The sequence below is a fragment of the Panthera uncia genome, chromosome F1, assembly GCF_023721935.1.
Source record: "Panthera uncia isolate 11264 chromosome F1, Puncia_PCG_1.0, whole genome shotgun sequence".
Classification (NCBI taxonomy): domain Eukaryota; kingdom Metazoa; phylum Chordata; class Mammalia; order Carnivora; family Felidae; genus Panthera; species Panthera uncia.
Window position 1 is genome coordinate 26,482,644 of NC_064813.1, and position 25,751 is coordinate 26,508,394.

Consider the following 25,751-nt stretch of genomic DNA (forward strand, 5'->3'; position numbering starts at 1 on the left):
AAATTTAAAATTCTGTTTGCAAGCAATTGTCTTTAAATTCCTTTCCCATTAGGTAAAATTGTTCCATAAGTTGAATTCATACTGTTCAACTTCTTAAATTTAAGCATCACAGAGTTCTCTCCCTGTTTCTAAGAAATACACAGGTTATTTCTAAACTTTAAACTTTGTGCTTGAGTATTTCAAAACAACATAATTTATACAGAAATGCTAACAAACTATATCTACCAGTTGTATGGTAGACTACAGAAGGTGTAGGTGACTACCGAAAAGACGACAAAAATGATCTCAGGGTATAAGGATATGTATTATTTTTTTTAAGTTTTTTTTTTTTTTACATGACAAAGAAGATACAAAGGAAATGTAATTTATTCAAAGCTGTAATTAATACTTTTAAAGCAAACCAATTTAAGGTGAAATATAAATGGGATTGTTGGTATAATATTTATAAAACCATTTAAAATTAGCACCATGCCAAGTAGATAAAAGCTACTCAAGAAATATTTCTAAAGTCAAATTAATAATCAGAAACAAACAATATCACATTTGATTTTAGCACTGGCAGAATTTAAGCCAATATTGACAAATAATGAATCCTTTAAAAAAATCTATTTCTTGTCTGCATTAGTTAGGCTAGAGGAATTACAGCCAAATATATCAAATTTCAAAAGGGTTAAAGATTTGAGCTATTTCAATAGTAAGTCAAAAGTGAAAGCATTTAGGGGCGCCTGGGTGGCTCAGTCGGTTAAGCATCTGACTTCGGCTCAGGTCATGATCTCACAATTCGTGGGTTCAAGCCCCGCGTCAGGCTCTGTGCTGACAGCTCAGAGCCTGGAGCCTGTTTCAGATTCTATGTATCCTTCTCTCTCTGCCTCTCCCCTGTTCACTCTCTGTCTCTGTCTCAAGAATAAACAAACATTAAAAAAAAAAAAAAAGTGAAAGCATTTATTCAAATGCATTGTTTTCTTTTTAATTTTTTTTTTAGTTTTTATTTATTTTTTGAGAGAGAGAGACACAGCGCAAATGGGGGAGGGGCAGAAAGAGAGGGAGAGAGAGAGAATCCCAAGCAGGCTCTGTGCTACTAGTGCAGAGCCTGATGTGGGGCTTGAATCCACAAAACCACGAGATCATGACCTGAGCTGAAACCAAGTTGGACACTTGACTGACTGAGCCACCCAGGTACCCTAAATGCATTGTTTTTAAAAATTTTGTGTGTGTGTTTAAAACAAAAAGTTAATGAGGGGTGCCTGAGTGGCTCGGTTGGTTGAGCGTCCAACTTCAGCTCAGGTCATGATCTCCCAGTTTGTGAGTTTGAGGCCCCCATTAGGCTCTGTGCTGAAGCTTGGAGCCTAGAGTCGGCTTCGGATTCTGTCTCCCCTTCTCTTTGCTCCTCCCCAGCTTGCACTCTTTCTCTCTCTCAAAAAAAAAAAAAAAAAAAAAAAATTTAAAAAAAAATTTTTTTAAGTTAATGAAACAAAAGTTTCCCTAGAGAATTTTTAAAAAATTGGTGTTTCTATTATAACAAGACTAAAATTTGGAAAGTCTGGCAAAGCAGCCTATTATTCAGGGTAAAAACAGTTACATATTGGCCATACCCCAGAGAGGAAGCACTTCAGGACTATGTGTGCCCACTCAAAACAATGAAATGCTTATTTGCTCTGAAGGCACTGAACTACTGCTGAGGAATCCTCATTAGGGGGCACAGCACCCCTTACAGAATGTTAAACAAGAAGGGATCTGGATGGGAACTGGTACTGCAAAACAACCAAGCAAACAAACATAAGTATTTTTAAAAATCTAATAGCAAATGCTTGTTAGCAAATGCTAATAAAAAGTCTAAAGTAAAATATGAAGTATTTTTAAAGTAAGGTTTTTTTTTCTTCTGTATATTCAGAGAAGAGCAAAAGAGCAAAATCCACTAAGAATTTATGAATATTTTAGAGTGTTGGAAACTGTAAATGAAAAACAGAAAGTCTAATGAAGTGCGCTCTCTCCCCATCAACGGGTCAGAAATAACACAATGGCTTTTTCTATTATTGTACCTCCCACAGGCTTTTTCTTGCCAAAGCCAAGAAACCTCAAGGACATACAAAAAACATTTAAAACACTTTCTTGTCTCCTCCAATCCTAATTCCAACAAAAAAACTTGTAGGAGTTGGCTTTAAATTTAGGCTTGTAATGAAATGTGATTTCTTAAAATATGGAGATTGGCTGCTAGCTAAATTCCTTTGTGTCTAAAATTAATGATGGAAAATAAAATACACTGAAATGTTTAAAATGTGTTTCCTTCTTATTATACCAAGTGACAGCTAGCTGAAATATAATAAGTAGTCTCCCTAAAACGGGTCTAAGCCCCTCCCTCACCTTTAAAAAAATGACTCTAGGTACAGAAGAAACACTTGTGCCTTCATTCATCTTAAGACCTAACCTTTGAAAAAATCTTGAAAATACCCCCAATAATGCAGTTACTATGGTAACTCTTGTAGGCTAGTTCTCTGAAAAGACTCATATCCTTGAGTCTGAACAGGGATACCTCACCGTCTTCTACACCTTCCTCTCCTCATAAAATTTATCCTTTACGGTAATACTTACAAATTCAATAGAAAAAGATCTACCCCATTAACCATACAAAATCTATCCTTTTGGCTCAATGATTATTTTTAAAGTGTATGTTTTCTGATACTTTTCCTCTTGGAATATTGTCCAACAAAACAACAGAAAGCAAATTCTACTTTTGATCATCACTAAATGCCAAATTTCCCTGTTTTATGCTTTTTGGTAAAAAGAAAATTAGTGATATAAATATTTAATATGTATCAACAATACAAAGGTTTTTTTTTTTTTTTTAATTTTATGGCTATGATAAGATATATAACCAATGGTCTCTCTAAAAAAAATGCTTGGTTTTTAAAAATTTGACTGTGGGACTTGAATCAAGTTCAGTGAGTGAACATCTGTGTTACATGAACAAGAAGCCAAACACATTCCTAATTGGTACTTGTCCATTATAACGCCCCTACCGAAGGGATCACAAGGGTTTCTCTTAGAAAGATTTTCCATAAAGAAAGACACACATATGCCAGCTCTAGACAGCAAAGAGAATTGTATTTCATTTAATGATAAATTCCATTTGTGTAGCACGTTAGAGTTTATAAGGTGATTCCATGTACACTACACCTTATTTAATCATTACAACAAATTTGTGAAGTAAACAGAATAGATACTATTATCTCCACTTAAAAGGTGTGGTTCTGCCTGAGGGGACAAGAGGAAGCCCTGGGCGAAAGAAGAACAGCAGTGGGAAACAGCAACACTTCCACCACTCACAAATTACACAGCCTTGGGCAAAACACATAATGGGATAACTGGAATTCTCCCTTCACAGAAACAATAAAATAGCTTAACTATTACCTCTGGGAAGTCTCTACTGGGGGCCGGATTGGGACTTATGCTGTCTGTAGGCTATTATGGTCCCCTGCTTATTTTAATGTCTTTTTTTCCTGTTGTGGTCAAAACACATAGCACAAAATTTACCATCTTAACCACTTCTAAGCATACCGTACAAAAGTTTTAAGCATATTCACACTGTTGTGCAACCAATTAATGCCTTTTTACCTACTTCCCCTACTAGATCATAAATTTTTAAGGGCTAGAACGTTACTTTGTTTGTTGCTCCATTTTTAGTGCCTAGCACAACTGATACACAGAATATTCTCAGTAATGTTTACTGAACGCATGTTTATTCTATCTGCCTATCTATGCACCCAGTTACCCATTCATCTACCTACCCAACTCAGAATTCGAATTGAGATGTTTACACAGGGGTGTCTATAAACATGTTAACTTAAGTCAAAACTTTTTCTAATTTGGGTGACTGGTTTTCCAATTAGGGGACATGGCAGATAATCACTATAAACTAGATGAGTGTAATCTGCACTACCAAGATTAAAAAACAACACCATTTAAACAATGTCATAAGATACTGACTGTCCATAAACAAAGAAAGAGAATGATTCTAACGGTTAACAAATCCTTTTTTCATTTAGTTTATGTTTAATATTTTACTTCCTTCAGTTTATTTTTAACTTTTTGCTTTCAATAAGAAAACCTGATAGATTAACAAAAATAATTACTGATGATGGACTACTGTGCATATTTTTTGGTATATAACTGAGGATTTGTCTAGAAAACTTAGCAATGCTCCAACAATTAAACTTCTACCCTCATGTATACAGCTATTTAACAAGGTTTCTCAGAGCTTCCCTATACAAAAACTGCAAAATGGAACAGAATAAGTAATATAGATTTATCTCAATAAGAAATGTCTATGTGATAATTATTAAAATTTATAACATATCTGTAACATTACTTTGGCCAGTTATAATTACAACACAGAAAAATCTCTTAGCATCTTCTAGTAATAGGTAATAACTTAATTTCAATTTACATATATATGTATCAGACAAAACATAAACATACAAATCATGGTGAGTATCATGCTTTTGTATTTAGATTACTTGGACACATTTAGTAGAAACATTTTAGCAGTTTTGTTTTAAAATGTGAATATTTAAAATACACTGTAAAAAAAAAAATAAGGGGGGGGGGCACCTGGGTGGCTCAGTGGGTTGAATGACCTTAGGCTCAGGTCATGATCTCGCAGTTCATGAGTTCAAGCCCTGCACCCGACTCTGTGCTGACAGCTTAGAGGCGAGGCTGGAGGCTTCTTCATATTCTGCGTTTCCCTCTCTCTCTGCCCCTCCCCACTCATGCTCTATCTCTCTCTCTCTCAAAATAAATAAACATTAAAAAAAATTATAAATACACTGTAAACTACATTTTTAAAAATTATTTAACCTTAAGATGAAAAATTTCAGATGTAAATTTTAAAATGTCAGAAAATACAGTTTAAATAATAGTTTAAAATAATAAAATTAAAGAATTTTAAAAATTCTTTAAAGGGATACATGAGGCAAAAAAAAAAAAAAAAGAAAAAAAAAAAAAAAAAAAAAAAAAAAAAGAAAGAGAAAGTCTGACGACCACAATACCATCCAAACCACTGCTTCTAGCTTTAGGTTATTAAAAGTGAAGCCAGTGCAGGTTTGAGGAATTCAGATTTTCAGCTTCATACTGAAGAGTACCAGTATAGTTAAAGATATGTTATGTCCTAAAATATTCAACCCCAAACCACTGTTACCCAGGATGCGAGAAAAGTAAAGGGTTCTTAAGGCATAGGGTACCATGTATCAAATCCGTTGCCTGACTTATAAATTCTCTAATCACAACCTTGTGAATCATGATGCATGCCCAGACTAAAGAACAGCATTCCTCAGCAAGAGTTAAAATTACGGGAGCTTTGAGGATGTGTTTCCTTCACTGAGGCACTTAGTTAAATTATATCATTTAACAAGAGTGCCTACATAGTGATAAAATTATTGGCTGCATTATCAATATTACTGTAATTGCAGAATCTACTGCTAAAAGTGGAAGTATGTTATAAAGTGTTCTACTGGACCAAATTGCAAGCCTCACAAAAAAACCACTGCTCCAACCTTTCAAGACCATCAGACATACTTTTTAGATAAGTAGCTAAGAGGTACTAGCTCAGGCTCCTAAAATACAGTGTCTCAATTAAGAAAAAAGTCACTGAAAAAAATTTACTTAAGTATTTAAAAATAATTACAATAATTTCAATAAGTAACATTTCTTTACCACCCAGCCTCTAAGGTGTGGGCTGATACTGATTTAAAAAGACAAAGATGGAATGCATTTTAGTAAAAGGAAGCAAGATCTTTGATTGACAGTTCTTGGAAAAAGGTTAAAAATTCAAAAGGACTGACTGCATGTGGCTCAGAACCTAAAAGCTTTTTTCTCCTCCCAACAGAAGAGCAGTCTCAAGTAATAACTGGTTGCTATGGAGATAAGAAACTAGAGAGATCAGAGAACTCAATTTGCAGTTAAATGGGCTGGAAACAATCCTTACTACTTGGTGAAGGAAAGCGATTAAAAATATACATGATTGCCAGAGGGAATCTTTTTCACCTAGCATTTCCCAACCTCATTAATGAACAAGAAGGCTAAAAAAACAGAAACAAAACAAAACAAAACAAAAAACCAACAACAAAGGAAAGCCCAAGGTGTCTAAGATAGAACACACTGAACATAATTCAGGATTTCACATATCACTAAATCCTTCCTATTCTGGATGACTTTTTGACGGTACTTGTTATTAAATGCTGGAATGAGACTCAAATTGTGTTCAAGAACAAAATGGTATAGCTGAGGGGACTGGAACTTCAGTGGAAAAAAAGAGCATGATAAATGGAAAAGGAACCAGAGTAAGAAACAGATGTCAGTAGTAAAAACCCAGGTTTTGAAAAATCTCTTCACAGTCAATCGTAGAATACCTTTGTGAGTGCTGTAAAGGGCTGCGAACGTCACCGTGAAGAAAGTTGTTGAGTATTTCCCAGCATTAACTAAATGAGGAAAGGCCCTTTTTGTGTCTCGGTAGCGGCGCAGGCACTGGATGAAGCGAAGCCAAGCAGGAATGCACTGAACGATGGCCCGCACACCATATGAATATTTGTGGCAAATTTCTGGTTCTGTGCGGATTTCAAAGAAGAAGAATTATTATTAAAAAAGAAACAAAAGACAAGTTACTTGTTCACATCATTTTGTTATATATTGTAACCACTCTCAAGTCCATAAAAGCAAGAAGCCTGGTTTCTGAATCACTTTCTTCTTTGTAACTACTATATTCTCAAACTTTTCATGAGCGATGAAAGCCAAAAAAGGAAGGTAAATATATAGGGTGGACCTATGGGGGAAAATCTGCCCTCCCAGATTTCTGACAACCTGTTCTGGAATCGTTTTCTTTGGAATGTGGTAAAACTGTAAGAAAATTAGAAGATGAGTACAGTAATCAAAGGAAAGAAAAGTTACTCTGTAATTTGAAATACTTGGAAAACATACAAATGCCACTAGTGACTCTAGTTAATTTCATGAACTCCAAACTGCTATATCACAATAGGTAGAAAATGTACCTCATTAGCCTACTTTTTAATGAAGAGCAGAGTTTATATTTTTAAATGAGAAGAATGAAGTTGGTAAATACATTTTTCTTCAAATTCTGGGAATGCATTATAGTAGGATCAACCTACAACAAAGTTGTGGTCTGCTAGCAATCAATGAATATGTGTTGCCACTGGCTTCATTAGCTTTTTGCTAGTCAGATGTTACATAATCTGTCTAAATTTGGTCTTTGTCATTAAGGCAAAATTCCTTAATAACTCGAACTCCTGGCATACACCAAGAGTGGGAAAAAGAAACAGAAAAAAACACCCCAAGATCCTCAGTAAGAATTAAAAACGATCTACAATGACTTTCTCAAAGCCCTTGATCTAAGTCTAAATACTCAAGTATTTTTGATCATTATAAAGCAATGCTGTGATGGAAACTGTTGGCACTAAAGCATTTGTGATATAACTACCAATATACTAGAAATTTTTACTTTTCTTTTTTTTCTAAGTTTTAGAATTCCTTAAGTGTAAGTTGCAAATCTCTTGGCAAATGGATGACTGAAATCCTAACATTTAATTTAAGAGCCAAATTGTATCAGATAAAGAGATTGCTAAAAGAGTGCCAAGTACATTTAATTAAGTTTGTATTATTGGATGAGTTTTCACCGTGATCTTACATTTCTTAGTTATCATTCCCAATATTTCTTGGTTTACACTGGCAGTTCAGAGGTATGGATGCACATTCATACCCTACCTTCTGAATTATTTGGCAACAGGCCCCCACTTTCATCCCATCTGAGCTCAAAACTGTAGAAGCAGATCATATATTCCAGGTCCATCAATATCACTGACAGGCTGTTCAGCTGATCGGCCAGCCAGAAATCAGCAAAGCCTACTTTATGGAAGGGGGCTGTAAATACTCGAAACTGGGAGAAAGAAAAAAATAAAAAAACACAGAAACAAGAAAGTTCATATTAAATTTCTCTAATTCTTGTCTGACCATGCAGCATGATTACTTTAGCTGATAAAATGGAAACCAATGAGCCAATCACAAACACAGGGACCTGGCAACAGTGGCTAGGTTGAGAATTAGTAGTGAACTGAATGAGTTGAATAGATAACTAAGAAAGGAAATTTAAGTGGGGTGAAGACAGGAATAGCTACAGTTAGAAAACAGAAAGCAGAGAGGGTGGAAAGAGTTGAAGCTGAAAGCAGAGTAGCAGAAGGGAGAAGCACTGAGAGGATGTGTAGTGTTAGGGCTCTGGGGTAAATTGTGCTAGAGACGCATGCTCTATAATAATTTCTGGAATATCCTCCTTCTTAACTGGGATGAGAGCTTTGCTACCTGAATAGAAAGCTCTTCTTTGCCTACAAGGGATAGGGAGGGAAGGATGTGCAACACCTGAAGCATGCCTGCCCGTTCTCTCACTGAAGTCACTTTCATTTCACTAATGCCATGGTAATAATTGTATTTGTCTTGAAATGATGCCACAAAAATAAGCTCATACCCCACTATTATAAAAATAATGTTAAATGAATTCAGATTAAATGTACTGAGCACTAATCCATGCTGCATATTTTTCTCAAAATGCTTTTTTCATAGTCCACTAACTGCAACAATTCTATGAGCTTGGCACTATTCATATCCCCATTTTACAGAGGACCTACAACAAACTCATCCTGACCTATTCTGTGGAAGACTGTTTACCACTGTAAAGGGAAATCTCCTGCCATTGCAGAGAGAAGATGGATAGATACTAACGTAATCATCAGAAACAGGCTCCAATAGTGCAGAATGCCTTGAGATGCCCTGAGAAAATTGAAGATGGAATTAAGGCAGCTTTAATCCTCACCCTGTCAGACCCTTTCTATCTTAAAAGCTAAAAATGAACTCCTAAAACAAGGAATTTTGACTAAGCAGCAGTTTTGAGAAAATGAGTCTAAATCTATAGCTCGCCTGCCATCTAGCTATATTCATTTAGCAGACATATTCAGCATGAAAAATAATGGCTCTCTCCCCTCAGACTTGGCTGGTTCTTTCTATTCTACCTCTAAACACTTCTCTTTATTATTTGAGGGAGATAAATGGCTACATGATGAATCCATCCTAGATATCAAGTATCTATGACAGGTATTGCCTTGGGGCTTTGGACGTTAGATCAGGTATCTGCAGGACCTAGTACAGGCTTTGTGATATTTTCTAGAGCGGATATATTTTGAGGCCATGGCTCAGTTTTGTGATCAGTCTCTTGCTCTTTCAATAAGTTTGCAATAAGCCTGAGAGACAAGCTATATCGTTTGCAACCATAAGGTCTAGATACAGCAAACTCTTTTTGGTAGGGGGTGGGGGCAGAGTGAGAACTGGGGGCTTAGTGGTTGAGATGTTAGTCATTTATTCATGAAAAGGTTCTGATGCCAGTTTATATAGTATTTTAAGAAACTGTGGGGTGCAGAGTGGACTTTAAAAATTCAAAGAGACAAACAAGAGTTTAGAACATAACACCAAAAGGATCAGGAAGTCTAACTCAATCTCTAGTCGTGGACTTTTGTGAAAATTATAGCCAAGGGCAATTTTCTTATTTCTCATGGACATGAGACAGACTACTATTACTCTCATAATCTGCCAAATTCAGCCTCAAAAGCTAGCTAAGAGAGTAAACCTCCATATGAGCAGGGGAGGAAGAGAATGCATTAAATAAGAAAAGAGGGAAATGGGACTACGAAAGGGAGCGGCATGAAAATAGAAACTGGAAGGAAGGGAAAATTTATAGAAGAGAGCAGATGGAAAAAGGAAGAGGAGGGAGTAGTAAATGTTGGTATAATACAACTAATAAAGGAAGGAATATAATTATAGTCATTCAGCATTTAACACATGTCAGGCACTGTGGAAGTACAGAGATAAAACAGTTTTTTCTGTCAAAGACTCACAGTCTGGTTGAGCAAATATATACCTAAGGAAATAGCGACAGCACTGTGTAGTAAGTGCTATTACAGATAAACATGCAAAATACCCTAGAAATACAAAGAAGGGAGGGAGGGAGTAGCTGCATCAGAGACAGGGTAGGGCTGAGTTCATACTGAATTCCCTGATGTTTACACATAGTCAAATTCATCTTAAATTTATCTGAATTCCCCTTCTTGAGTGAGAATTCTTTCTTTTCTTATTGTGGCTAAGGTCTTTCAACTTCTACATTGTTGTGATTTTGCTTAAAATGACAATGACTCACTGAGTAACAGTATTAAGAAAGCTACAGACAATTCAAAATATCTGATGTTTTACTCACATACACAAAAAAGCCATTAATAAGTTATTAGAAAGGATATTAACTAACATCATTTTCTAAGTTAATGCCGATAAATATTAAAGAAGATGAAGTTTAATTTCTGCTTTTAGAGGCTTGTGAATAATCACACTCTTTGAATTTTTATATAAAATATATTTATTAGTTTGAACTACTAGATCAAAGTTAAGTATCTTAAATAAAGTGACTACCAGGTTTAATTGTTAAATGGTAGTGGTCAGGAGTACAGATTATGGAATCAGACTGCCTGGGCTCACATTTCATCTCCATTACTTACTGGCTGTGTATTTAACTCCTCTGAACTTGGGTTTCCTCATTTATACAATGTGGATTAATAGCAGCTCCAACCTCATGGTTATTAAAAGGATGAAATAAATGAACACATACAAAATGTCCAGAACAGTGCATTATTAAAAGAGACTATCTCTCTGTAATCATAGTAGAGACATATGTAAAAATTTTACTATAAAACCAAAGAAAATATTGAAAAAATCAATTCCCCAATTATATAGGAAAGGACTTTAATTTTAAAACTTTAAGTAGTCTTCTAGAAGAACTGATTGGTATTTTTGTTTAGAAAATCTGAGGCAGTGCTTATGTTTCCCAATTGGACCTCCAATTAGGGCAAATATAGATCTACAGAGATTTATGACCTAATAATACAAACAAACTGTACCTAATTTGACATTTAAGTATCAAAATAAATTTCTTTAAAAAAATTTTTTTAAGTTTATTTAATTTGAGAGGGACAGTGAGGAGGGAAAGAAGAGAGAGAATCCCAAGCAGGTTCCACTCTGACAGTGCAGAGCCCAAAGTTGAAGCCACACACTGTGAAATCAAGAGTCAGACGCTTAACTGACTGAGCCATCCAGGCACCCCTAAATAAATTTCTAATAAAATTTTTTTTAGCTTTTTTGAAGGTGGTGTATAGCATATAAATTCCATACATTCAAATTTAAATATGGATATAAACAGCATCCAGTGCGTACCACTATGGCCAAATGATACATGTTCTTTTCCATTTTTTAAAAATTGAAGAAGGAGGGGCGCCTGGGTGGCGCAGTCGGTTGAGCGTCCGACTTCAGCCAGGTCACGATCTTGCGGTCCGTGGGTTCGAGCCCCGCGTCAGGCTCTGGGCTGATGGCTCGGAGCCTGGAGCCTGTTTCCGATTCTGTGTCTCCCTCTCTCTGACCCTCCCCCGTTCATGCTCTGTCTCTCTCTGTCCCAAAAATAAATAAAAAACGTTGAAAAAAAAAAAATTGAAGAAGGATATGTACTTTTACTTAATGATGAGGCTATTAAAAAAGCTGTATCAGAGAAACAAAATATTTTTAACACTAGAAATAAGTCTCAGGGTAAATTTTTTCAGTAAGATTTGAATTAAAATAAGTCAACAGGTCACTTAATGTTAAAATGCTTTATATGTGTAAGATTTTCCTGTATACAATTATTATTATAAATATAACAAACCACAATGCTTCTTTCTGCATTTCACTGATTCTTACAGCACACTTATTATTCTTATTCCTTATTACATCATCATTGCCAACCTATTCCATCCATAAATCCTCATTTATTAACATACAGCAAATGCATTAATAAATGTCTACTCAATGGGGAATCATTTTGCTAATAAGAGTAACTGGTCATGCATCAATCATAGCTAACTATTTAAACAGAGAAGGATGCACTGGGGAAATGTTCACTTAACACACGATATCATTCCGTTATTGCAATGATGCAATCGTATTAACATCTGAGTCTTTGAAACCTCATTTCAAAATAACTTTATAGATATTTTACAATAATTGAGGCAGGAAATAATAGGTATTTATAATCTTAACATTATTTCCTTGTAACCAGAAGAATACTACATTTTTGTGCAAATAAGTTTTAAAACTCCACAAAATCTAGCAATAAAATGACAAATAATCTCAAGATAAAAAAGGTAATCTAATTTTGTTGTACTAACGGGAAATGATTTATTTTTAGTATGAATTTCAAGAGAGAAAAAAATATTCAAGTATTTCTTCTGTCTTACAAAAAATCCTTTAAAAATCATGTGTTCTAGATGATAAAATGTGTTAAAGGTGATTACATACTTAAGACTTTTCAAAGTACTCTTGTACATCTAAGTTCTACACTTAGGCCTACAGTTTGGCCTAGTGGTACTATACATAACAGGAATGATTTGCTCTCTTACTTATTAGTATTTAATGAAATTAGAGGAAAATAGGGATATTCTCAATTTGTGGTAAAAATCCTACCAGAAGAAATAAGAAATACAAATAAATAACAATCAACTTTGGGGAAAAAAACATGAAGGAGATCTAGGCCATTTTCTTTTCCTGATTGCTATAAATACTTACCTGTACTGGAATATAAGTGGCTTTTTACTTGTTGTATGCTTACTTACTATGTTTTTTAATAGGAAGAGCATATTTTATATCTTCAGATTCAAAAAATTTAAATAATGCTATATATAGGGAATGTACTGCTAAGAACAGCAACAACAAAGAAAAAAGTTCTGCTAACCGTAAGGGATATACAAAAGGAAAAAGAATACTCCAGTTTTCAAGGTAGTATACTTTTCTAAGGTAGGAAAAAAGAGTAAGGCAATTATTATAGGAATTCTGAAAGTATGTGTAGAGATTGGTCAATTTAATCACTAATCTTCACTTTACTGTTAGTTGTAATTCATAACCTAAGAAATAATTACAGGAGAACATTACCAATTAATTTTCAAAACAGAGCTGGTTTAATTCAGGAGTTAAGAGAAGTCCCTTCCCCAAGCTATCTTTACACCATTACAAAAAATACAGCAACTATTTTTGCAAGAGATTCTTTATCCTAATGTTTAAATTGAAATATTTTGAGATTAAGAAATAGGTAAAGTGGAAGAAGAAATGGAATGTATTATAAACAAGAATCAAAGTCAGTTTCTCAAATTAAACCTGGTAATCTGGTAAAATATGCTTACTGATTTTAGAGAATGAATCTTTCATAAAAATAAAAATGTTTGGTTGACTATTTCTATCAATTTGACAGGAAAATAATAGTTTTACCACTTTTTAAAAAGGAAAAAAAAAGAAATTCACAGAGTTCTACATGTTATCACAGCTGGCTAAGTAATCTGTACTAAATAATAAGGCACTTAAATAGATCACGAATTATTTATTATTAATTTGCAAAATAATTTCAATATCTGGACACTTCATACTCCCTTTTAGGAGGAAAAAAACTGCATGAATAAGTATTTCTCCCAGGGCCACTGCACTATAAACATGAGGTGTACCAATTACACTATATTCTTTACCCTTGGAGCTAGAGCACCACTCACATAGATTACAAAGTGAACCATGCCTTCTGGAGTTGTGCAACAGCAGCCTTGGTTCCTCCTGGACAAAGCCAATGACCAGTACACCACTCTAAAAATGGTAGACAAGTTTCTGGACTTACCAGCAGTTTAAGCAGCCAAAACCGGGATTTGTAATAGAAAGTTTTGGTGGGGTTGATAAGAAAGAAAAACATAAATCCATAAAGGACAAGTGGATACACATATGTGGGGATGACACTAAGTGGAGCAAAGAAGCATGCCAGAAGGCTTAGGCACCACAATATCCCGAGGAATCCAGCAATCTGATAAAGGATGGGAAAGAAAAGAAAAGAGAAAAATTGTTATTTTTATTTTTTCCATTACTCAGAAATATCTTCAATAAAACAAAGGTAAGATAAATGTTTAGATGTTAAGTCAATAATCTTCCTCAAGTAAAAGATGGATTTCAGCACCCACTAAACCAGCGATATAGCTAACGTGAACTATATTTGTGGGACTTTATGTCTTGCTTTGATTACCTCAAAAAGATGTTGATGAGACAAATTGCTTCTTGGATTAAGTTCAAAGATGAGCACATGATTCACTCCAGCCTGTCTCCAACCATATGTGTTGATGCCCAGTAGAAAAAGGAATTCAATCAGAAGAAAGCCACCCCGATAGATTCTTATCAAGGGCCATACATTTCTATCTGTTTCAAGTTTAAATACAGCTGAAAAAATATCAATTAGTTAGTTAGAAAATTCATAATGTCTCATTTAATTGTCTTTCCTCGTAATTCTTGATGACACAGTCCTTGGCATAAAAAGTTTTTATAAATAAAACCTAAGCTTAGATTATCTCAAGAGCATGATAAACTTGTTTCCAGGTTCTTTCCCTTCATCATTTCATTCTGCAAAATTTCACCAGAATGATTTCCCTAAAACTTCACTTTGGGCATGTTAGTCCGTTGTTCCATTAGTTTCTTAGAAATACAGAGAATCACAGAAATACAGAGAATCACATATGGAATGACATAACTTCCTTGGCTTTGTTCAGTCATTAAACTGGTTATAGTATTACCTACCTCGCAGAGTTGCCGTGAAGATTAAAAGAAATGTTATACATGAAAGCGATTGAAAATAAAAGCAAGTGAAAACTGAAATGTCATATAAATGATAACAGTTAATATTTACAGAATGCTTACTATGTGCTAAGGACTGTTTTCTATTATTTTTTTTTTAATTTTTTTTTTTTTAACGTTTATTTATTTTTGAGACAGAGAGAGACACAGCATGAACGGGGGAGGGGCAGAGAGAGAGGGAGACACAGAATTGGAAGCAAGCTCCAGGCTCTGAGCCATTAGCCCAGAGCCCGACGCGGGGCTCGAACTCGGGGACCGCGAGATCGTGACCTGAGCTGAAGTCAGACGCTCAACCGACTGAGCCACCCAGGCGCCCCAGGACTGTTTTCTATTATATTTTGACATATAATAATTCATTTTACTTGTTTGTTTGAGAGAGCAAAAAAAGGAGGGGTAGAGGGAGAAGAAGAGAGAGAATCTTAAGCAGGCTCCACACTCAGTACAGAGCCAGATGTGGAGCTCGATCTCATGACCATAATAAGATCATGACCTGAGACAAAATCAAGAGCTGGATGCTTAACTGACTGAGGCACCCAGCCGCCCCCTTTTTTATTTTTAAATTTATTTTTAATTTTTATATATAAAAATTCATATAATCCTCACAATGGTTCCGTGAGTTAAAAACTATTATCTCCAGGGGGCGCCTGGGTGGCGCAGTCGGTTAAGCGTCCGACTTCAGCCAGGTCATGATCTCGCGGTCCGTGAGTTCAAGCCCTGCGTCGGACTCTGGGCTGATGGCTTGGAGCCTGGAGCCTGTTTCCGATTCTGTGTCTCCCTCTCTCTCTGCCCCTCCCCCGTTCATGCTCTGTCTCTCTCTGTCCCAAAAATAAATTAAAAAAACGTTGAAAAAAAAATTAAAAAAAAAACAAAAAAACAAAAAAAACACTATTATCTCCATTTGACTGGTAAGGAAATTAGAGCACAGAGAAGTTAAGTAATTTGCTTAGGATTACCAAGCTAGTAGAGGGCAGAGCCAGAGTTTTAACTCAGAGAGTTTTGCTCCAAAGCGCACACTCTTAACCACTACATTCTGTTGTCCATATGCCCATACAAATGTGTAGTGCCACTATTACCCTATAGCCTTCCAGTTACTGTAAATTCAAACATGGTCTTGGAATTCAAGTTCTCTATCAGTCGGATCTCCAACTCACTTTCCCAAACTTATCTCACAGGGCTCCTAAACATTAATTCTTATCTCCTGATAAATTTTATTAGTCTTTTCACAAGTTTGTTTTTTCACACTTGCTTATATTGTCCCCTGTACCTAAAATGGTCTTGCTCTTTGTACCAATTCAAATTTTACTTAATATTTCAGAGCCAAATCCTTATCTATTCATACATTTATTGAATCAGTGTTTCGTTTTGAGCCTAGTCTGTGCCAAACATTTCAGTTTGGCTAATGATTTCTCAATTTTCCATATAACTATAAAATTTATTAGACTCACTTGAAATGTAGTTATATACTGGCTTATACTTAATTTAAATAACCATTTATTAGTTATCTTTGTATTCCTACAGTACATAGCATTTAATAATTTAAAAATAACAGGGTAGTGAAAACCTTTGTTTTAGAGTCAAATACTAAAGACCAGACTTAAAATTCTAGCTATTCTAAGGCAATTATTTTATTTTTCCAAGTCTGCATTTCCTTGCTGGAAAATGGGGATAATATCTATTCTCATAAGTTTGTAAATAAGATTAAATGTGATCAACATATATTACATGCCTAAAACAATAACAAGTATTCAGTATATATCAGTTTCTTTTTCCTTTTGCTTGAGGAAACCTCATTTTGTTCATTAGTTTCACAAAAATTTATTAGATGCCTTTTATACCTAACACCACTCAAAGAACTGGAGATTCAGTAATAAACAACAGACAAAATATATGTCTTCAGGAAACTTCTATTCTGTATAATGTCATACTGTCATAAAGGTTTTGAAGAAAAAAAAAGTAGGGTAAGGGGATGAAGAATGATGTTATTAGGTGCTATTTTAGGTAGGGTGGTGAAGAGGACCTCTCAGGAGATGACATTTGCAGAGATCTTAAGGAAACAGAGAATGAATCATGTGAGTATATGGAAGAATAAGGCTCCAAATAGTAAGTACAAAAGGCCCTAAGATAGGTATGAGCCCGGTGCTCCAAGAACAGGAAGAAGGCCAAGGCCACTATAATTGAAATAAATGAGAGGTAAAGTCATAAAGAGTTAGCCAAGAGAAGATCAGGTAGGACCTTTATAGTATCTTGTCAAGACTTAAACTTTTACTTTAATATATGAAGCCAATGAAAGGTTTTATACATAAGTGACAAGACCAATTAATAATATTAAAGGGCTACTCCAGCTCTTACATAAAGGGACTACAAAGGATCAAGCATGATAGCAAGGTTAGTCAGCAGATTATAAATAAAAAACTCTATATGGATTTAGATCCTGATTCTTAAGCAAAAACCATAGATACAACAGCCAGGAAACAAAAATAATAATCCTAAGTCTCAAAGAATGCACAATAAAACTACGAGAGCTAATAAATTCAGCCAAGTCGCACACTGTAAGATCAACACACAAAATTTAGTTGTCTTTGTATACATCAGCAATGAACACCCTGAAATGAAATTAAGAAAACAATTCCAATTACAATAGCACCCAAAAGAATAAAACACCTAGGAATTAATTTACTCAAGAGGTGAAAGACTTGTACAATAAAAACTACAAACATTGCTAAAAGGAATCTCATGTACATGGACTTACAAGACTTGATGTTGTTAAAATGGCAATGCCAAAGTGTTTTGGAGATTAAATACAATCCCTATCAAAATTCTAGTTTTTTGTTTTTTGGGTTTTTTTGCATATATAAATAGAAAAGTCATTCCTCAAATTCACATGGGATTGCAACAGGCTCCAGATAGCTATAACAACACTGAAAAAAGAAGAGCAAAGTTGGAGGACTCACATTTTGTGGTTTAAAAAATTACTAAAAAGCAGTGTGGTACTGGCATAAAAACAGACATACAGACAGAATTGGGAGTTCAGATATAAATCTATATACGTATGGCCAACTAGTTTTCAACAAGAGTGCCAAAATCATTCAATGGAAAAGAATATTTTCTTCAACAAATGGTGCTGGGATGACTGAATGTCCATATGCAAAAGAATGAAGCTGAACCCCTATCTCAAACCATGTACAAAAGTTAATTCAAAGAAAGAAAAAAAATAGAAAAATCAGGCTTTATCAAAACTTTTTTGCATCAAAGGACATTATGAAGAAGGTGAAAGACAACCTATACAATGGGAGATAATATTTGCAAATCACGTATCTTGGTAAGGATCGAGTACCCAGAATATATAAAGAACTCTTGTAACTTAAAATAAGAAGACAACTCAAAAAATGAGCAAAGGACTTGGGTAGACATTTTTCCAAAGAAATATACAAATATCCAACCAGCACATGAAAAGATGCTCAAAATCATTAGGGAAATGCAAATCAAAATATTAACAAGATACTACTTCACACCCACTGGGATGGCTATAATTTTTTAACTTTTTTTACCATCTATTTTTGAGAGACAGAGCGTGAGCAGGGGAGGGGCAGAGAGAGAGGGAGACACAGAATCCAAAGTGGGCTCCAGACTCTGAGCTGTCAGCACAGAGCCCAATGCGGGGCTCCAACTCCCAAACCGTGAGATCATGACCTGAACAGAAGTCAGACGCCCAACCGATTTGGGCCACCCATGCGCCCCTAGGATGGCTATAATTAAAAAAATAAATAAATAAAAAGGAAAACCATAAACACTGATAAGGGCGTAAAGAAAATGGAACCCTCATAAATTTCTGGTGAAAATGAAAAATTATGCAGCCTCTATGCAAAACAATTTGGCGGTACCTCAGAAGATTAAACATAGAATTACAACATAACTAAGTGATTCCACTCCTAGGTATACATCCAAAAGAAATGAAACCAGGTACCCAAGCAAATCCATGTATATGCATGTTTTCAGCAGTACAATACACATTAACTACACATCTAGCACTCCAAAATACTATACCCATTTTCACTCATTCACTTGAATAGCTTCACAGTATTTCATTGCACAGAGGTAAATAACATCATTTAGCTTATTAAATAATTCCCAACTGATGTACATTTGAGTGGTTTCTAGGACACTGTTACTACAAACAAAATGGCAAGGAATACCCTCCTTTCATATATGTCCTTGGCATCCTGTTCAAGTATGTTTGTAAGATAAATTTCTCGAAATAAAATTGCTTAACCAAAGTGACTGTATTTAAAAATTTACATATACTGCCAAATTATCCTCCAAAGACACTGAATTAATACTCTTACTATTAGTGTATGAGTGGCTATTTCACACCCTTCTATAAACACATCGTGACATTTAAACACATTTAAATAGTCAAATTCCTATCTCTGTCAAACCAAAAAAATGAAATACGATATATTGTTATTGTATCAAATTAAATAACAGTTACTAGAAATCTGTAAGAGAACAATTTTTTAAAAATCTAATCAGGTAACTTCTCATCTTCTCAAAACTAAGTTATCTGAAATATGTGAATTTCAGACAAATTATTAAGTATCAGATCAAATCCCATGGAGAAACTACAGCAATTACACACATTATTTTTTGATGTGAATGAAAAAAGAATCGTGCTTGTACATGCATTACTACTGCTGTGCTTCTCTCTCTGTGTTATCTTTCAAGTACCCGCTGGGACATAAATAAGCATAGACAGCTGGCTGTGCACTTACCCTGCCTCCCCCCCACCGACCACACACACAAAGATCAAACAAAGAAGAGTTGTGAGGTGAGAGAACATAATGCAGAAACCACACATATTAAAAAACAAATGAGGCTGTCTCATAAAACAGTCTATATTTACAAAAGAAAACAAAACCTGAGTTTGTCCCTGAATTAAAAAAAAATTTTCTTTTCAACTCACTCACATGAAAAAAATGGTTATTTTTTCTTATTATTTAATTATGATGATGATGACAACATCACCACACTCATCTTGGAAATAAAAGAAAAAATTTCACACATAAATGACTGAGGTTTTCTTAGAAAGAACAACTCCCATGATATACTCCATATAATTTATATTGGTGTAGTGCTTCACAACTATATAAACATGTGTTACTTACACTTCTTAGCTGATGTCCATGAAGTGGTCTCAAGCTATCTCCTTCACACTAGGTGATTTTCTCATTTCTCTTCTTCATAACCCAGTCCCTCCTCCTATGCCCCACCCTCTTCCCCCACCAACTAAATCTCTACTCCTCTGTCTCCTCTTGGAATGCCCTTCATTCCATCACATCCAGCATAAATGCCATCTCCTTCATAAAGTCTTCCCGGATGCTTTCATTTAAAAGTAATTACTTTGTTCCTTTGACCTGCTTAGAACATTTAACATTTTCCATCTTGTAGTATATTATTATTGTTTTAATATATGTCTTAATCTCCCTGGCATAAAAAACTTCATAAGGAAAGGGATTTTCTTATATCTTTTAAGGCTTGCATCAAGCTTAATTATGAGATACATAAAATTTACCTGTTGAATGAATGAATTCTAAAATAACCCTGTGAATTTAAGGTAGTACAGTCACTGAACAAATAAGGAAATTATTAAAACAAGTTAAATGAGAGGCACCTGGGTGGTTCAGTCAGTTGAGCTTCTGACTTCAGCCCGGGTCATGATCTCATGGTTCATGGGTTTAAGCCCCTCAATGGGCTCTGTGCTGACAGCTCGGAGCCTCGAGCCTGCTTCAGACTTTGTGTCTCCTTCTCTCTCTGCCCCTCTCCCACTCATGCTCTGTTCTCTCTGTCTCTCTTTCTTTCAAAAAATGAATAAACATTTAAAAAAATGAAAAGAAGTTAAATGATATCCTTAAACCAAAACAATTAACAAACAGTAGTGTTGAGACTGAGATACGGGCTAGGCCTTTTGAAGACAAGTCAGTGTTCCTTCCTTAACAACTAGCTTGATAATCTAGGGTTAGGTTTTTTATTACAATACTCCCATGCAGTCTATATAAGAAGACTGCACTCACCTAAAGAAACAGAACTAGATTAAAATATGATAATAAATTATACCAATATTAAATCATGAGCTTATAGTGGGCCATAATTATTAGATGTAATTTTCAGTAGTTGGTAGGAAGGAGAATTCTAAAAACACAAATGAATAGGTCAAGTTCATATGCTAAGAGTCATTACAACTTGGGTTATAATTTCATAATATATAATTGACAATCTTAATTAAGAATGTTAATGAGGAGAAACAACTTTGGTAAATTTTTTCTTAAACATTTGCTATATGTGTTGTACTGTGTTAGGAACCTAAAATACGAAAAATGAAAATACACAGTCCCTGCAATTGAGAATAGTAACTGTGACAGTGATAGAAACTTTCATGTTCAGGCACTATTATGATTACTAAACACTGAAAACAGAATATAATGGATATTTATACAAAACCATCGTATTTTTTATGTTTATTTATTTTGAGAGAGACAGCATGTGCGGTGTGCGGAGGAGGGGTATAGAGAAAGAGGGAGAGAGAGAGAGAGAGAGAGAGAGAGAGAATGGCCAGCAGGCTCTGTGCTGTCAGTGCAGAGCCTGACACGGGGCTCGATCTCATGAACTGAACCATGAGACCAAGACCTAAGCCGAAATCAAGAGTTGGATGCTTAACTGACTGAGCCACCCAGGCACTCCACAATACCATCTATTTCTAAGTTTCTTTGTAGACTTTCCTGAGCAAAATTTAATCCTTTATTAATGATTCAAGTTATCATTATAAGCATAAGAACACAGACTCTTGAGGTATACCATGACTATGTGCCCTTAAAGTAAAAGTCCTTGAATGCAAGAACCTTTGAGATTTGTGTCTTTTTTGCTGTTTGTGTGTTTTTGGTTTATCATTTAATTCCATCTCTGTCCTCTTTCATCCATTCCAATTTCCACCAATATTTTGTTTATTTTTTTAATGTTTATTTATTTTTGAGACAGAGAGAGAGAGACACAGAGGACAAGTAGAGGAGGGGCAGAGAGAGGGAGACACAGAATTTGAAGCAGACTCCAGGCTCTGAGCTGTCAGCACAGAGCCCGACGTGGGGCTGGAACCCACGAACTGCGAGATCATGACCTGAGCTCAAACTGGATGCTTAACCAACTGAGCCATCCAGTCGCCTCTTCCACCAGTATTTTCTGAGCTCCTTCTATGACCCAGGCAGTATTCTAGGTGCTAGAGATACAATGGTGAACAGGAGACAAAAGTCCAGGTATCAAGGAACTTACATTCCAGTAGGAAAACAGATAAAAGAAACATAAATATGTAATATTATGTCATGTACTTAAAAGTGCTCTGAAAAAAACTAATGTGGGCTGAGGAGACAGAACAGGCTATTTTAGGGTAGGGTGATTAAGGAAGGACTCAGTGAAGAAGTGGCATTTGAACAGAGACTGTATGAATGAAGTGAAGAAGTAAGCCACACAGACATCTTAGGGAAAAAGCCTCTTAGGCAATTGCAAGGGTTCATAGATGGGATGATATTCAAGGAACACCATAAATGTACTTGGAAACACAGTGAGACCAAGTGTGGGGAGGATGACAGGGTATAGTCAGAAAGCCCATAGGGGCAAGACCCTATAGGGTCTTTTAGTCTATAGAAAGAAGGTTCAACTTTATTGTAAGAGAAGCCATAAAGAGATGTTGAGGAGGACAGCAATATGATCTAACTTACATTTAAAAAAAAAAAAAAAAGAAGAAAAGATATTGGTGGCTATGAGGAGGCAAGAGTGGCTGCAGTGAGTGCAGTGAGGCCAGTTCAGAAGGCTGGTGTGGTACACTAACAGGACACGGCTGCTTATACAAGGATGGCATTGGTGGAAGTGGTCAGATTCAAAATGGGTGAAGGGGGTGGAAAGTACAGGCTTCTAGTTACAGAATGAACAAGTCACAGGGATGAAAGGTATTACAAAAGTGTTGTATGGTGACAGATAATAGCTACACTGTGGCAAGCACAGCATAATGGAAACTGGTTGAATCACTATGTTGTACATTTGAAACATCTGACACTCTGTGTCAACTGTACTTTACACACACACTGTTAAAGATAGAGCAACAGGCTTTGCTGGTGGATTGGAGATAAGGTATGAGAGAAAAGAGAGGCTAAAGGTTTTTGGCCTGAGAATCTGATAAAAAAAAAAATGATGATATATAGAAAAGAAAGTGTATTTGGGAGTAAAAAATATTTTTGTCCATGTAAGTTTGAAATGCCTATTACTATCCAAATAGTCAATTAGATATCAGAGGAGAGAGTAGACATACTTGAGAGTCACTGCCATACAGGTAATATTTATGGCCATAAGCCTGAATAAATTGCCTGGGTAGGAATTGAATGTCGACAGAGAGAGAATTTGAGGATTTAGTCCAGCAGTACTGCCCAACATTTGGATGTCACAAAGAAAAGAATAGTTAGCAAAGGAGACTGGAAAGAACTTCCAGCAAAGTTTAACAAGAAAAGCTGCAGAGGGTGGTTTCCCAGCAAAACCAAGTGAAGAGTTTCAAGAAGGGATGATTCACAATGTCAAATGCAGCTGAGGGCTATGTCAAATTCTGTTTGGAGGTTTAGTAAGATAATGCCTCCCTTGCTGTTATATCATTTCTAGATGTTGGGAGTGCACTTGCTTCCAGCAATCCCTTCTACCTCTTTCTAATTCGTAACTTTTAGAGGATAGGAAATTATACAACCCAGTTTCTTAAAATTATATGGAGTAATTGTAAATATGTTCTGGAAAGGATGTGAGAAAGACTCCAAGAAGCAAAGTAAATAAACTTTAGTGCACAAATTTTGTAATCTTATTTACTCTCATCTGTGAACAAGGGAGTTGAGGTTCTTGATAACTGAACTCTGAAAATGTATAAAGAAATTGTACATAAAAACTAGAAAACATGGAGAACAAAAGTCATAAACTAGTAATGTTTTAAAAGGAAATATGTCCAAAAGGAAAAGCAAACTAAGCAAATGACCAAACACTGCCCCATCTCCCCCAGTCATTTATAAAAACAAAAAACAACCCTGACAGATTTCTCTTTCAGAAGCAGCTTTGTTAGTTTGATACCGGCTTTGACAGAAGGACAGAATATAACATGGGCATATTAGTAAGAATAATTTAGCTTAAAATTTTAAATGACTTACCGGCAAGCACAAGGGTAATATTCAGTACAATGAATATTCCACAAAACAGGCCAACTCTAAAAGTAGTCCATGCTGGTGCAGGCTGTAGACAGAAAAACAGCATGCCAGGTATAGGGCAAAATACTGCATACATTCAGCATATGATCTAATAAATTAGTACTATGAATCCCAAAGCTCTACCATGAAAACAAAAATATTTTATGAACTGAATTTTTATAAATCAGAACCAGAGAAACATCCTTCATCCTCCTATAATACGAAAACAGAGTAGCCAGTTATTCAAATTCTTTTACAGAAATCTGAATTACTAAATAAACAAGATTATAATCATAGACGTCAAAGTATACATACACTGAGTTTTCCTTATAGGAGAAACCTGAGTGCAATTTCATTTTTACAATGTATACATCTTTAAATTTCATAAGTCACTCTTTACTCAGAGTTCACGTAATTGGTAGAAGGAACCATGGAGACAGTGACAAGATTAACAACAACTATTTTCTATACTACTTACACTATTAATACTGGGATAATTTAAAGTGAATTTTTATTTATTTATTTTAATGTTTATTTTTGAAAGACAGAGGGAGAGCATGAGTGGGGGAGGGGCAGACAACAAGAGACAGAGACAGAGACAGAGACAGAGAGAGAGGAAGAGAGACAGGATCTGAAGCAGGTTCCACGCTGACAGCAGTGAGCCTGATGTGGGGCTCAAACTCATGAACTGCAAGATCGTGACCTGAGCTGAAGTCAGATGCTTAAGCAAATGAGCTACCCAGGTGCCCCTAAAGTGAATTTTTAAAGACATGCTAGAGGGGTGCCTGGGTGGCTCAGTCGGTTAAGCGTCTGACTTCAGCTCAGGTCATGATCTCACAGCTCGTGAGTTCGAGCCCCGTGTTGGGCTCTGTGCTGACAGCTCAGAGTCTGGAGCCTGCTTCTGCTTCTGTGTCTCCCTCTCTCTCTGCCCCTAACCCACTCACATTCTGTCTCTGTCTCTCTCAAAAATAAATAAACATTAAAAAAAAAATTTAGTTCTGTGTTTTGTTTTTTTTTTTAATTTTTTTTTTCAACGTTTTTTATTTATTTTTGGGACAGAGAGAGACAGAGCATGAACGGGGGAGGGGCAGAGAGAGAGGGAGACACAGAATCGGAAACAGGCTCCAGGCTCCAAGCCATCAGCCCAGAGCCTGACGCGGGGCTCGAACTCACGGACTGCGAGATCGTGACCTGGCTGAAGTCGGACGCTTAACCGACTGCGCCACCCAGGCGCCCCTAGTTCTGTGTTTAAAAAAAAAAAAAAATAATAAAGACATGCTAGAGATTCTCAAGAGACTGGTATATCTGAATCTCCAGAGTATAAAGGTTAAAGAATATTTTTCTCCATTTTAATGCAGATTTATATCAACTGCTTTCTAATATAAAAGAAAGTACCTGATATTTTAAAAGTAAAGGGATGAGAAACACAGGAAAGAGAAAATATTGTGGATTTAAATATTTGCAATGAGTGTTATAAAGAGATTCTGCTGGTTTTTAAGGTGATATTATATTTAAGATGGTTTAAATGTTTTCTAAAAACCTTTAAATGAAAAAAAAATTGAGACTCCCTCCGACTTACATATTATTAATGAGTAACAGGTATCTGCAATTGTTAGTTTAAGACTGAAAGCATCCAGAGGGAAGACTGTCATTTGTATTTAAAAATTTTTTTCTTTAGTTTAAAAATTGTTTAATTTATCATATAGGAAAGAACACATA

General features: G+C 35.5%; 1 protein-coding gene across 3 annotated transcripts in view; it reads right to left on the reverse strand.

Moving 5' to 3' along the window:
• Window positions 1–25,751, reverse strand: part of XPR1 (xenotropic and polytropic retrovirus receptor 1) — a 210,217-nt gene that overhangs the window by 37,322 nt on the left and 147,144 nt on the right. For all 3 annotated transcript variants that reach the window (XM_049634136.1, XM_049634138.1, XM_049634137.1), the window contains 5 exons: window positions 23,997–24,078; window positions 14,174–14,364; window positions 13,778–13,957; window positions 7,771–7,942; window positions 6,405–6,599 (listed from right to left, as the gene is read on the reverse strand). In XM_049634136.1, the coding sequence (XP_049490093.1) occupies window positions 6,405–6,599; window positions 7,771–7,942; window positions 13,778–13,957; window positions 14,174–14,364; window positions 23,997–24,078 (820 nt within the window). The remainder of the gene's footprint in view (window positions 1–6,404; window positions 6,600–7,770; window positions 7,943–13,777; window positions 13,958–14,173; window positions 14,365–23,996; window positions 24,079–25,751) is intronic.